Source organism: Berghia stephanieae, chromosome 1 (genome assembly GCF_034508935.2).
Source record: "Berghia stephanieae isolate SIO BIC M18660-M18661 chromosome 1, UCSD_Bste_1.3, whole genome shotgun sequence".
NCBI classification, from domain to species: domain Eukaryota; kingdom Metazoa; phylum Mollusca; class Gastropoda; order Nudibranchia; family Aeolidiidae; genus Berghia; species Berghia stephanieae.
The window spans coordinates 102,582,088-102,595,946 of record NC_088360.1 but is presented as its reverse complement, the minus strand read 5'-3'; the positions used below and the strand labels follow the sequence as shown (position 1 = coordinate 102,595,946).

Below are 13,859 nucleotides of genomic sequence, written 5' to 3'. Positions count from 1 at the left end.
TTGAATGGATTCAGATATTATTTTTTTTAATCTTTCAAAAAATATCACAGTAAAATTAATCTGTTGTAGATGTGACCTGAAAAAAAAATGTTTCATTGCTTTTTTTCAGAGAGCATCTATCTTGGAGGTACCTCTATGCAATATTCATCTTTCAACTTGCTTATTAAAAGAATAATTTATGAGAACTGTTATACCTACTTTTACAAAAATAACAATAACGTTTACAAACAGGAAATATAGAATATGAATGAGATTTATATTGGCAATGACATTTATTTCATCTATCGAATTCTGGGTAAATGGTTGATGTAAATTGATTTGAATGTCATAATGAATTTGCTATTGCCAGAGATGATTTTATTCATATGAGACATTTCGTCACAAAACGGTATTATGTCGGGGGATCTGTTATTCACAGTTCTTCTTCTTCTTCTTCTTCTTCTTCTTCTTCTTCTTCTTCTTCTTCTTCTTCTTCTTCTTCTTCTTCTTCTTCTTCTTCTTCTTCTTCTTCTCTACTACTACTACTACTATACTACTACTACTACTACTACTACTACTACTATACTACTACTACTACTACACTACTACTACTACTACTACAACTACTACTACTACTACTACTACTACTACTACAACTACTACTACTACTACTACTACTACTACTACTACTACTACTATCTACACTACTACTACTACTACTACTACTACTACTACTATATACACTACTACTACTACTACTACTATACTACTACTACTACTACTACTACTACTACTACACTACTACTACCTACTACTACTACTACTACTACTACTACTACTACTACTACTTACTACTACTACTACTACTACTACTACTATACTACTACTACTACTACTACTACTACCACTACTACTACTTCTTCTTTTCAGGCCATAACTTCAGCAAATCGAAGACTGGTGTAGCTGCGGAGCGTCCGGGCTTTTCAGTCTCCAATGGTGTGGAGAAGATGAGACGTCTGAAGCTCGATGCATGCCTAGTTATCGTGTCGATTTTATTCTAATGGCGAGGAAAGAAAGAGCGCAGATGCTCGTCAATTCTCTGGACTGGACATTCAAAAGATAGATTTTGAAGGTGACGTGTGGGATATTTTTCTTTTGTCCTATAGATAGTATGTGCTTGGCTAAGAAACTCACAACATTGCCATCCGGAAATATAACAACCAACACACAAAATTGTGTGTAACCTTAAAAGTTTATAGTCTGGTTAATACAGTCTGGTGAGAATTACTCATAAACGTGGATGGCAAAAAGAAACAATAACAAAGAAAGACCCTAGTGACGTCAATTTCGTTCTATCTATAAGTGTCCAATTAAGTTTTACTCATATGAAAGTTTTATCAAGTTGGTGAATATTGTAAACATTTTCTTATAGTGCGGCAGATCAAAATTTCATATCTCTGAGCATTTGAACATGAAATTCATGTTTCGGCATTTGGTTTACCCCGACTTAATACCAATTTGAGGCGATGTCACGTTAAAATAAAATCTTTGCTCTTTCTTCACCATTTCAATGTGAAGAGCTCTCACATAACAAGTCATACGTATCAAGTATCAATTTGACACACTCAGGATAGATTCTATCATTATTTATCCATGTTCCTCCCAACATGCAGGTTCACAAAGATCTTAACTAGATATAACAAAATTTTAACTCATAAACAAATTCAAACATTATTTTTTCTTCGTTCCTCTTTTTGGAGATGGGTCCGTCTTTTTGGTTCTTCCCATCAATTTTCCGGCAGGACTCGGCGACTTCGTTCCGGTTTTTATTCGTTTTTTCTTTGGATCGATAACTTCCGCTACGTGAATCCTGAAGTTCGGAAAGAGCTCCGTGTACTTTTCAAGCAGTGGGACGTACGTATACTGGGCTATGCGTGTCACAGGCGAATCCCCTCCTTCCAACAACAATTCCTATGAATGAGAAAATGAAGAAAAAAAACGAAAAAAAAACCATTGAAGTCATTTTCCTGGAAAACGGAATAATATAACGATCGTGGGACTCGGACATACAAAACACAGCAATCTGATGTCATTATATTAGACGTTATTTTTGTTGCTACTTTTGCTAATTGTTGTTTGGTTTAACCCTATCCTTACCAGCCATTTTCAGGATTTTCCCCAAAACTTCACACCCAACTAACACAAAAATATATGTTTTATCACTCAAACACAATAGCAGTAAGTTCTTGCGATACATAATTTCTTTAACAAAACATGCTCAACAACGCACTGTTCATTTTCTTTAAATTTTATGATGTACAGAAAAAATTTGAATAAGAAAGATGTTGGTTGTATCGTAACGAATGTGACGATTTTCCTATAGTTGGTAAGGAGAGGGTTAAGAATAACATTATAATTTGTCTTTTCTTAGATTGTTTAAAACAGATATCTAAAGTCAATAGCATTCTAAAGAATTACGAATAATAAAATTGACATGGAGACAATTAGATATAATATATAAGACGTCACGTAGACGAAGTCATTGTCAAAAGGTTGTCATGCATAATGTAGGGTTTTGAATTTACGATATTAATGCATTGTGTTTACGTGCTCAGGAGCTTGCTCGATTATTTGTAAGATAAATATCAATGCATCGTATTTGAAATCGTGACAATACTCTTCGGTCAGGAGAATGAGATGAAATAGGCTATATATTATTATAATGTAGGTCTACAATTTCATTAATTTTTGTTTCATTTGTTTATTGAATAATCCGTATGTAATGATGTCTCAGACTGTTACAAGATCGGGAAGAATAGCGAGCCATTTCCAATAGACATCGAGATAACAACGTCCCTCGGACAGTTGCCATAATGTAAACAATGACATTGATTAGTAATCATAGCAAACTACACAGGTTTTACTACCGATGGTATGCGGATAAGTATAATACCCACTGTTCTAGAATGAGAGACATCCAAAATTTGTTGTCAGTTTGTTTGTTTACTTTTTAAAAATCAATTTATCCATTTTCTTTTTCTTTTTATAATTTGTTTGCTTGTTTGTTTGTTTTTTGAGCTTTTTTTTTTGGTTCCTCTTATGAGAAAATATTTATGTATTTATTTATTTATTTATTTATTTATTTATTTATTTATTTATTTATTTATTTATTTATTTATTTTATTACTATTATCATTCACATTAATAACTATCATTTATATATTCATATTACTTTTTGTAATTTCTTTTATGTACATGCTTATTATTTAATGTGTCTGGTTTCAAACTCAATATATTTAGATAAATGGATATAGACCTTAAAATAACATTAAGTCTGCAGCTACAAATAAGAGGGGAAAAAAAAGAAATACCTATAAAATAGATATATAGAAATAACAACACAGATATAAATACACAAATTGCAGATGAACCATTAAATAAATACATACATGACGGCATCCAGATGTGCTTTAATAAATAAATAAATAAATAAATTAGACAGCAAACAAATAAATTAATGAATTGATTAATCAATAGTTAAATAAATAAATGCATAAATAACTTGATAGATGGATACATATACAAATTAAAGCTTACCTTTTGCACTAAGATATATGTTTCATGAGACTGAAGATATTTTGTGGCTGATTCATATTTATGGACATCTAAATCTTTTACAAGACCTGTGGAAATAATTTTTTTTAAAAGAAACGTTAATCAATTGAATTCGATTGGAATATAAACCCTTTACACCCGATAATACTAATGATAATAATAATAATAATAATAATAATAATAATAATAATAATAATAATAATGATAATAATAATAATAATAGTAATAATAACAATAATAATAATAATAATAATAATAATAACAATAATAATAATAAAATAATAATAATAATAATAATATAATAATAAAATAATAATAATAATAATAATAATAATAGTAATAATAGTACATCATCATATCATCATCATCATCATCATCATCATCATCATCATCATCATCATCATCATCATTATCATCATCTATCATCATCATCATATCATCATCATCATCATCATAATCATCATCATCATCATCATCATCATCATCATCATCATCATCAATACAATCATCATCATATAACACAACAATAATAATAATAATAATAATAATAATATATAATAATAAATAATAATAATAATAATAATAATAATAATAATAATAATAATAATAATAATAATAATAATAATAATAATAATAATAATAATATAATAATAATAATAATAATAATAATAATAATAATAATAATAATAATAATAATAATAATAATAATAATAATAATAATAATAATAATAATAATAATAATAATAATAAAATAATAATAATAAATAATAATAATAATAATAATAATAATAATAATAATAATAATAATAATAATAATAATAATATAATAATAGCCATATCAGCAGCATATGTATGTAGGTATCTATGTATGTATGTATGTATGTAGGTATCTATGTATGTATGTATGTATGTATGTATACATGTATGTATGTATGTATGTATGTATACATCCATCTATCTTACAATCTATCTATCTTTATATGTGTGCGCGCGTGAGTGTTTGTGTGTGCCCATGTGTTATCAGACACCCAAACCATTTTTTGTTTGTTTATGTTTAAGAGTTCATAGCACCCGTGACACGTTCAGGCCATATCAGCGCCATGTGAATGTCGGGTTGACGTTAAGGACAAGCGTTCAATCAGACTGTAATCAACTTGAACTATGTTTAATATTGAACTCATAGACTACATACGACATACTTATTATTGACATTTCTCTCGATTCGGATTTTGGTTCGAATAAGCGGGAAATGATTCAGTTCGTCCTAGATAAGCGATTTGTGTGCATATAAGTATAATTTAACCCTCTCTTTACCAGCCGATTTTCAGAATTTTATTCAAAATTTTACACTCACTCTAAACAAAAATAGATTAAGTAATTCAAACAGCAAAGCAACAAATAATTTATATAATATATAATCTTGTCCTGCAAAATGAGCTCTGAATAACAGTATTTTAGAGCTATTACAAAATATTTTATTTTTATTTTTTTGATGTTAATGGTTGCATCGTAACGAATGTGACGATTTTCCTATGGTTGGTAATTAAAAAAATTATGCCTTTTCCGCCACGACATCATAGAATATCGTCGCCTAGGCATTCCACGAAGGAATATCGATAACTCATCAAACAAGATGTCTGATGTCAACAGGAATCACCCATGTTGTCCAAGTGAACAAATCGGGGGTAAATAATCTTGCTCGCTGAAAAAACGAAAGTGCCTGAAGCGGGGCTCGAACCCGGGTCCTTCCAGGTCACAGTGCAATGCCTTAACCACTCGGCCACTCTTGGTTGGTAAGGAGAGGATTAATGATCGAGCATTGTCTAATATTTATTGCAAAATAATTTTCTTCAAAATGTAGCATTTATTTAAATACCAACAATCAGTAAAAGTGAGGTGAGAGAAATTTTGGGGGTCCCGATAGCTCAATTGGTAGGTCACTCGCTTCAAAAGCAAAGGGACCAAGATCGATCCCGGGTGCAGTCGAGATTTTTTCTGACCACCCAGCAGTGAATGGGTAGCTGAGTATATTTGATTTGGCGGAAAGTACTTTGCGATTGACTAGTGTCATATCCAAAAGAAACAAGGGAACTGCTATTTGAAGAACAACATATAGAAAGCCGATGGGTAGAATACATAGGCGAACTGTACAATGATCCAAATAGAAATGAACCACCACTGAAATTCAAAGAACCATTAAGCGGACCAAACATCACCAAAAGTGAAATTGAACATGCCATGGAACGAATGAGGGATGGTAAAGCAACAGGCCCTGATGAAATATCTGTAGAGGTATTAAAAAGCCTAGGAGATCTAGCAATTGATGAACTTCACATATTATTCAACAATATATACAATACTGGGAAAATTCCAGAAGATCTCTGTAACTCTATTTTCATAGCAATACCAAAGAAAGCAGGTGCAGTCAGATGCGAAAATTTTAGAACTATAAGTTTAATAAGCCACATCAACAAAATACTGTTGCGTATAATTATCAACAGGCTAAGGAATAAGATTAACCCCGAAATCGCAGAAGAACAATATGGATTCCAACCTGACAGAGGGACAAGGAACGCAATATACCTCCTCCGTGTTTTAAGTGAAAGAGCTATACAGGTTCAGACCCCACTATACCTCTGTTTTGTCGACTACAAAAAAGCTTTTGATAGAGGACGCCACGAAGAAATACTAAAACAACTGCACTCCATTGGCGCTGATGAGAAAGACCTCAGACTCATGCAAACATTATACTACACCCAGCAGGCATCTATCAAAATCGGAAACTCTACAGGAAATTCCATTCCTATTAAGAAAGGAGTCCGTCAAGGGTGTGTTGCCTCACCAGATCTGTTTAATCTATACCAAGAAACAATCATGAGGGGCATAAATAATATGGAGGGAATAAAAGTGGGAGGTCACAACATAAATAATATAAGATACGCAGACGATACGGTACTCATTGCAACATCAGAAATCCAACTTCAAAAGATTGTTGACAAAGTGGTAGTAGATAGTGAAGCCAAGGGAATGGAAGTGAATATCACCAAAACGGAATGCATGGTAATACAGAAAAAACCCCGAAAACAACAACACCTGCAATATAACGATTCACGGCGAGCAACTTACCAACGTAGAAAGTTTTAAATACCTAGGTTCAATAGTGACAACAGATGGAAGATGTAACCGAGACATACGAGCAAGAATAACTCAAGCCAAACAGGCCTTCATGGACCTGGGAAACATTTTGAAAAACAAACAGATGTCGTTCGGGATTAGATTCCGAGTCTTGAAGTGCTACGTGTGGCCAATCTTGTTATACGGATGCGAAAGCTGGACTACAAATGCAGAAACACAAAAGAACATTGAAGCTTTTGAAATGTGGTGCTTGAGAAGGATGCAGAGAATATCGTATACTGCACACAAAACGAACGAAGAAGTGCTAAAACAAACATACCAACAAAGGAAACTAATGCCCTTAATAGTGGATCGACAACTATCCTTTTTCGGACACATAGTAAGGAAAGATAAGAATGAATACCTGGCAAGTTGTGGAAAAATACCTGGTAAACGCGCCCGGGGGAGACAAAGAAAAACACTCATAGACCAACTGAAGGGCTTCACCAGCCTAACAATCCAAGAGCTGTTTGAAAAGGCAAGAGACAGGGAGGAATGGAGAGAGATAATTCATGCAGTATCCGAAGCCTGGACCAGGCATGGAACCTAGAAGAAGAAGAAGTGTCATATCCAAAAGATAGCAAGCAATTGCTATTGTCCGTTTCAAGAAACCGGGATAAACTCCAGCTCCATGGGTCAAATGGCTCTAAAGGAGAGAAGTGTTCTTATAATAAAATACAGTTTTTTAATACAAGAGAATGACGGTTTTCAAATGATAGTTGTTGAGTCCTTGGAAAATTCTTTTTACTCACATTCTCTCACCACACTCAGGTGTATAATGAGTACATGTCCGCTAACAGCTGTGGCTCTGTAAGACAAAAAATGGTAATATCGCCTAACAGGTGTCAAGTCTCGCCCTATACATTAAGTGTCGCTGCTGGCCTAGGACCCCTTGTAAAGCGCTTTGAGCCCGTTTAGTGGATATTGCGCTTTATAAATGCAAAACTTCTTTTATTTTTTAAATATTTTGTTATACTTTGATATAGACCTAAATATGAAATGCAAATGATTAAAATCAGAAAATCGGAAATGAGAAAAAGAAATCAACTAATTTGATATTTCCTGCTATGTAAAATTATAAACCATGGCCGTTCCGTCTGAATAGCTATAAAGTCCTCTAACAGCATTCGTTACAACCTGCGTCATACTGGTGTAAGATAACTGTTTTTAACCTGTTAACTGCCGTTCTATTGAAAAACACGTATTTGAAAATTTAGCCAAAAAAAACTTGGCCTTGAAATATCGATCGATTTAATTGACCCTCATCTTGGTTTTTTTTTAACCATCAAACCTGGGACCTTGCAAAGTACTTTCTACCATATCTAATAGACCCAGCTACCCATTCACTGCTGGGTGGTCCGGGTGCTGGGGGTGTCAGGAAAAAACCTCGAGAGCACACGGATCCTTTTACGGAGGAAATTTGTTGTGTTTTACCAACTGAGCTATCAGGGCCCACTAGGCATGTCATTTGAGCTTAAGGTTGTGAAGATTGTCAAAAACTATAAACTACGATTTTTTGCAGCCATTGAATTTGACCAGTAAACCAAATTTGCTTATATAACTGCCCTAGTTGTGATCGACTTTGATCGAAAACCAATTATACTAAGTCGTTATATTTTAATTAAGGGTTATTCGTTCCGATCAAATAGAAGTTTAATAATTCCCTTTAAGAGTTCACGACGGGGAGCAATTTAACTTTAGAGAATATAGGAGTAATGCGCCCTTGCGTGTCTTTTATGGGATGTTGAATAACAGAAAAATGTGTCAGGAGGGTTATAGACCGATTAATGGGTGACGGCGGGGAGGGGGGGGGGGGAGGAAGTCGGAGACTATTGTATGCAGTTCAGTTTTCATCAATTTTGATTTAGAATCGATTGTATGCATCCTCCATCAATCTAGATATTAACTGAAGAGATCACAGGCTAGTATTAGTTGTAGTAGTAGTTATAGTAGTAGTAGTAGTAGTAGTAGTAGTAGTAGTAGTAGTAGTAGTAGTAGTAGTAGTAGTAATAGTAGTAGTAGTAATAGTAATAGTAGTAGTAGTAGTAGTAGTAGTAGTAGTAGTAGTAGTAGTAGTAGTAGTAGTGGTAGTAGTAGTAGTAGTATAGTAGTAGTAGTAGTAGTAGTAGTAGTAGTAGTAGTGGTAGTAGTAGTAGTAGTAGTAGTAGTAGTAGTAGTAGTAGTAGTAGTAGTAGTAGTAGTAGTATAGTAGTATAGTCGTAGTAATAGTAATAGTAGTAGTAGTAGTAGTAGTAGTAGTAGTAGTAGTAGTAGTAGTAGTAGTAGTAGTAGTAGTAGTAGTAGGAGTATAGTAGTAGTAGTAGTGGTAGTAGTGGTAGTAGTAGTAGTAGTAGTAGTAGTAGTAGTAGTAGTAGTAGTAGTAGTAGTAGTAGTAATTAGTAGTAGTAGTAGTAGTAGTAATAGTAGTAGTAGTAGTAGTATAGTAGTAGTATAGTAAGTAGTAGTATAGTAGTAGTAGTATGTAGTAGTAGTAGTATGTAGTAGTAGTAGTAGTAGTAGTAGTAGTAAGTGTAGTAGTAGTTAAGTAGTAGTAGTAGTAGTAGTAGTAGTAGTAGTAGTAGTAGTAGTAGTAGTAGTAGTGTAGTAAGTAGTAGTAGTAGTAGTAGTAGTAGTAGTAGTAGTAGTAGTAGTAGTAGTAGTAGTAGTAGTAGTAGTAGTAGTAGTAGTAGTAGTAGTAGTAGTAGTAGTAGTAGTAGTAGTAGTAGTAGTAGTAGTAGTAGATGTAGTATAGTAGTATGTAGTAGTAGTAGTAGTAGTAGTAGTAGTTAGTAGTAGTAGTAGAGTAGTAGTAGTAGTAGTAGTAGTAGTAGTAGTAGTATAGTAGATTAGTAGTAGTATAGTAGTAGTAGTAGTAGTAAGTATGTAGTATAGTAGTAGTAGTAGTAGTAGTAGGAGTAGTAGTGGTAGTAAATGTTTAGCTACCGGTCTTGCATTATAGTAAAATTTGATGAAAGCCACTTAAACCGAATCTCTATTTTAATCTTGAATTAAGGGTCATTTATTTCAATCTCAAAGGGTTGATAATATTATATTTAACGGTTAACAACAGAGAAGTATGTAACATCTACATCGAATGCTGTCACCCAGGGAGTAATACGCCCTTACGTGTCTTTCATAGGTTGTTGAGTAACACTAATATGTGTCAGGAGGGTAATAAATTAATGGGTAACGCGGGCAAAGACTATTGTATGCAGTTCGGTTTTCATCAATCATGATTTAGTATCGATTGAATACACCCTTCATCGATCGATCTTGGAATACAACAGGTCACTGGCTACCGATAAAAATCCCTATGGCGTTATCTGAGTGGTTTATCAGTGTGGGATTGGAAAAGAATGTGGGTTAAAACCGTTGAAGGACCTGTGTGATAACTTGACATTATGATATTATTAGCTGCGAATATAGCTGTTATTTATTTATTCCTTGGGAGGGAAAATTGTTGATTTTTAAAGTTAACTATAGCGACTATAATTTTTATCTCCTAGAAATTACGAATTTTGCCATTTTCAAGTCGTCCGGTCTGTTCTAGCGTGGAATCAACTGGATTCCAATACAATACCACCTTGGAAATAAAACGCGAGATTAATGTAGGGCAAGCATAAGCACGCTAGTCACAGATTATAAAATGTTGATTCAAATTTTAATTTACTGACCGTTTTCTTTATGAAAAAAGTTGTCTTTTTTCAAACTGTCATAATAGATACAATCTAAAGCTGATGTGAGCTGAGCTGAGTAAATTGACCGGCATGACACGAACGCTACACTGTCACTGAATCATAAAACTCCCTTCCATTAAAGAGGAAATAGACTGTATTATAATATACCTGTTTTTTTATGTTTTGATACGTCTAGCAAACGTCGTGATATTTAAATGTCATTTCACTGCCATCGTATTATTCTCATAAAGCAACTAAATTCCAAAGTTGAGATAGCGACACTCGCAAACTTTAAATGTAATTTATTCGCGTCATTGTCTTATTCTCATAAAGTAACCGAACTCCAGCATATACCTAGATAGCGTCAGTCGCGATACTTGACATATTATACTTGACATTTGACCATTTTCGGTACATTTCAATGTTTTATATTATCAATCTTCTAACACTAAGTGTAATTCTGAATTTGTATATTTTTTACTATCTAGTTCTGGTCCCGTGCAAAATTGTAAGCAAACCACGTGTTATATTCAGTGCATGTTTGTATGTCAATTCATTGAATCGTTGCATAGTATGTCAATTCATTGAATCGTTGAATTGATATAATAGATTCATAAAAGACTAACTCAACCGATGAATTAAATCGACAGTGACAGAAAATGCTTTGATATTCATTGAATCTATCAAGTTCTTCTGTTAGACTTGAAATGCAATCTTAAAACCATTTCACCAGGTGACAAAAGAATCGGGACAAATCTTTTTTGCTTCCCTTGTTAAGAAGGACAAAAATCGGATTGCTAAACGAAAATGAATCAAAAATGTACAAAAACTGAAAATCTATTTCATTTTCTTTTAAATTGGATGTTTATGCAGAAACCCATTCAAAAACGATTGAGATATAAATTTACTCGGTTTTATATAATTTGGATGACGAAGTAGATAGGGTTGGTCTGGAACCAAAGAAAGGTAGATGAAATCGAACTCCAAACACTGCCGTGTTAAAAATAGCTTTTTAAAATTTTGACCAGAAAACTCGCCCTTTAAATATCGATTGATTAAAATATACCTCATTTTGTCGAAAACTATCAAACCTCGGACTGGAATCAAGTCCCAAGTTTGATAGATTTTGACATGATGAGGATCATTTTAATTGGTCAATCTTTGAGGGGCGAGTTTCCTGGTCACAATTTTTTTAACGTATTTTTTTTTTTCAAATTACGGTATGGCAGCACAGTGGTCTTTCTCCCGCACAATTCAATTTGATTCATTTATTGACAAAGGCTCGACTTAATGGATTTTTTTTCAAATTAATAATCGGAATGTTTTTGTGATTCCGATGGTCAAGCAGCGGGTATTGAGTGTCTTGTCTTGTTACAGATTCAAGTAACATTGAACAGGGCCAAGGACCGGAATGGGGACAATGTTTTGTTTTTTTAATCTATTTCAATCGCTGTGCTGCGTTGTGTCCGTGGGCTGGGGACACATTCATTACTTCTTTCAAACTCAGTACCTTTCTATTGAGGTAAGTGGTCCTTCAGAGCCATGAGACCTATGGGGCCGGAGTTTATCCCGGTTTCTATAGCGTGAAACGGACACTAGCAGTTGATTGCTATCCTTTGGATAGGACGCTAGTCTATCGCAAAGTACTTTCCGCCAGATCTAACAGACCCAGCTACCCAATCACTGATGGGTGGATAGGGGGGGGGGTCAGAAAAAAATCTCGATCGATCTCGGTCCATTTGCGTGTGAAGAAAGTGTCCTACCAACTGAACCCTATTGAGGTAAGGAATGTTGTAAAGGAATTCGGACAAAAAAGAAAGAGATCAGCTTTTGATGTATAAAATAACAAAGTGTGTTATATAGTTTAGAGAAATAGTTTGTTTTTATCTCTATTAATCTTTTCACAAGTCAAGATAAAAATTTTGAATCACTCTGTATTTATGTGGCCAACCGTATCAAAACGGTATATTATATCGGGATGATTTAGGTACTAAAAAACGAAATCATAATATGATATGATATAATTTGGTTTCACGTCTTTATGTTTTATTGAGGAGAATCAATATAATACTCTATCTAAGTAATAAAGGCTAAATATTCATATTTCTAATTGTTTTACCATTTAAGTAACGTCTTGTGGCATTTAGTTTACCCTGATATAATATACTTTTTTTACACTCTTACTTTTTGGAATTCCGGGCGTGTTCCTAATCGTCGGACGAGCTAACGAGTGTGCGTTGGGAACAAATTTCAAATTTCAAAATGCAAGAGTGTATGAAATCTTTTATTTACTCCTCGATACCGATTTCGTCATCTTAAAAAAAAAAAAAGAAAGAAAGCAATGTTCAAAGACAATTAATTCGTTTTTAAGAATCGAATTAGATAGACGTCTATTCTAGTAGTGAAATTGAAAGCTTGAAAATCTGACGTCAAAAATTATTATTGTAAACTTAATACCATTACGTGTTACTATTTCTAAGGAGTTGGGAGGGTGGGGGGGGGGGTGATGATGAAAGTTAGATGCCATGGGTCCGACATGTATTCATTTTCAGGTCTGATTGCCCAAACTTAACATTGTTGTAATGATAGAGATCTGAAAAATGGTGTAGGGAGTAGGAAGCAGTGTCAGACATTGCAGAAAGATAAATACATGGTTAGGATGGGGTTGTTTTCTCTTTGCTTTTTCTGACACTGTTTTTCATACACAATTTTTAGTTCTTTATCTTTCACCAGTGCCTAATCCCTAATTTGTCTCATTGTTATTATGAAAATGCTCTCAAACAAACGCAAAAATATTTCACCTGAGAACAATATTACATTAAGGCCCTTAATTTTTTTCGGCAATCAGACCTAAAAATATGTGCCAGTAAGATGGGCCATATTCGTTGTCTATATTATGTCAATCCCTTTTTTAAAAAATATAGTATAGGGAATGAGATTAGCGGAAGAGTAGCGTCCCTTGATTGGACGTCACCCATAGTCTGTGACGTCACCGGCCGAAAAGTTATTAGAGAGAGAACGTCATGTTGGTTGTGCGCATACGTCTCTCGTCCTGTCTGTGACGTCACGGGCGGAAAAGTTATTAGAGAGAGAACGTCATGTTGGTTGTGCGCATGCGTCTCTCGTCCTCTCCGCGAGACGTCACAGACTATGGGTGACGTCCAATCAAGGGACGCTACTCTTCCGCTAATCTCATTCCCTATAGCGCATTCCCATAGTTTCATCATGCTCAACGGTCTTCGTGCTTCTTCACATATTATTTATTCCCAACAGTAGGTCACACGGAACAAATTTCCATATCATATACAGTGCCATTAGCCTGTAAGACGATGTGTGCCGTGTGCAAAAATTCTTACAGATCTCGTCGATGTCAATGTGCTTGATCTGTTTATGTTTTTGTTGTTGTTTGTCTGA

At 34.0% G+C, this 13,859-nt stretch overlaps 1 protein-coding gene across 2 annotated transcripts in view; it reads right to left on the bottom strand.

Moving 5' to 3' along the window:
* Positions 1-436: 436 nt before the first annotated feature.
* Positions 437-13,859, bottom strand: part of LOC144962589 (uncharacterized protein CXorf65-like) — a 25,396-nt gene continuing 11,973 nt past the window's right edge. Inside the window, exons 2-4 of one of the 2 annotated variants that reach the window (XR_013643492.1) lie at positions 3,577-3,662; positions 788-1,950; positions 437-556 (exon numbers count right to left, since the gene is read on the bottom strand). Coding sequence is in view for 1 of the 2 variants with exons in the window: in XM_078895672.1 (XP_078751798.1) it covers positions 1,711-1,950; positions 3,577-3,662 (326 nt within the window). In the remaining variant the exon portion in view is untranslated. Of the gene's footprint in view, positions 1,951-3,576; positions 3,663-13,859 lie in introns of both variants that reach the window. The other variant, XM_078895672.1, reaches the window with a different exon arrangement.